The 1,501-nt window shown below is 37.3% G+C and overlaps 1 protein-coding gene across 1 annotated transcript in view; it reads left to right on the top strand.

Annotated features, from left to right (window-relative positions):
- ZNF43 (zinc finger protein 43) overlaps positions 1-1,501 on the top strand; it is an 80,285-nt gene that overhangs the window by 52,282 nt on the left and 26,502 nt on the right. The window contains exon 2 of the mRNA XM_011956426.1: positions 764-890. Within this exon, the coding sequence (XP_011811816.1) occupies positions 764-890 (127 nt within the window). The remainder of the gene's footprint in view (positions 1-763; positions 891-1,501) is intronic.

The following is a 1,501-nucleotide window of genomic DNA, read 5'->3' as shown; positions in this document are numbered from 1 at the left end:
GCCAGGCTGGTCTCAAACTCCTGACCTCAGGTGATCCACCCACCTCAGCCTCCCAAAGTGCTGTGATTACAGGTGTGAGCCACCACGTCCGGCCGTATTTTTAAGAATCTTTATGCAACTGATGTATGTAAACCATCACATTTAATCTGGCAGCTGCTCTTCTTTCTTAGGTTTTCTTTGCATTTATCTGTCTTTTGAAAATGAAAGCTCTTTGTATACTGGCCAGAAAAACTAGAAAAAAACACAGACTTTTCCACTTACTGGATGTTTGACAAATAGTCTTTTTGGGCCAAAATCATTGGCATTAGTGGTGAGTTTGTTAGAAACTTAGAAACTCAGACTTTATTCTAGATCTTCTGAAAAAATAATCTGCATTAACAGGATCCTCAGTTTATTGTACACCTTAATATTTTAAAGGTCCCTTCTAACTCAACATGTCTTTATCTGAAAAATATTCGCAACTGAATAGAGAACTCAAAAATTTACATGGTTGTGTTTATGCCCTCAGTTTTATAGTTTATCATCCAGAAAAGTATTATATATACACTGATGTTGTGGATCTTATGCCACTTTCTTTTCTCGGGTAGAAAATACATTGGAGAGTATTTCCATGTAAAGAATTATTTTATTGGATAATTTCAGTATCTTCTATAAGTCAGAACCTGTTCTCTTTACTCTCTCATTTTCCCTTGAGTCAAATTATAAATTCTGCATGTGGCCACTTGGTAAATGTGTGTGTTTGTGTGTGTGTGTCTTTTTTTAGGGACCATTGACATTTATGGATGTGGCCATAGAATTTTGTCTGGAGGAGTGGCAATGCCTGGACACTGCACAGCAGAATTTATATAGGAATGTGATGTTAGAGAACTACAGAAACCTGGTCTTCCTGGGTGAGCATAACTTCGATATTCAATTCCTAATACACCCTAAATCTTTCAATTTTTTTTCTGTAGACTGTTTTTTGATAATTTGTACTTTGCATACATGAGTTTCAGATTCCTGTTTTCAAAAAAATTGGGGGGATTTGTTGGTGCACGAAATAATTTTTTTCAAGATATTTCATCTTGACCTGAACTTTCCACATTTCTGAGCTGATCTGTATCTTTCACTCCAGAATAGTAGTAATTCCAGAAATTAAGTGGCATAATATATTTTTGCCCACAACTTAAAATCTAATTGCCAACACTAATTTTTGATTCAGTATTACCAGGTAGTGAAATTAAGAACCTACAAAATAAGATATTTTCTAAATATTTAGAAATTTTTGTTGAAGGCCAGGCATGGTACCTCACTCCTGTAATTCCAGTACTCTGGGAGGCCGAGGCAAGCAGATCACCTAAGGTCAGGAGTTTGAGATCATCCTGACCAACATGGCAAAACCCCATCTTTACTAAAAATGCAAAAATTAGCCAGGTGTGGTGGTTCATGCCGGTAATTCCAGCTACTCAGGAGCCTGAGGCAGGAGAATGGCTTGAACCCGGGAGGTGGAGGTTGCAGTGAG

This window comes from Colobus angolensis, unplaced genomic scaffold (genome assembly GCF_000951035.1).
Source record: "Colobus angolensis palliatus isolate OR3802 unplaced genomic scaffold, Cang.pa_1.0 Scaffold417, whole genome shotgun sequence".
NCBI classification, from domain to species: domain Eukaryota; kingdom Metazoa; phylum Chordata; class Mammalia; order Primates; family Cercopithecidae; genus Colobus; species Colobus angolensis.
This window is presented reverse-complemented; position numbering and strand designations above follow the sequence as displayed.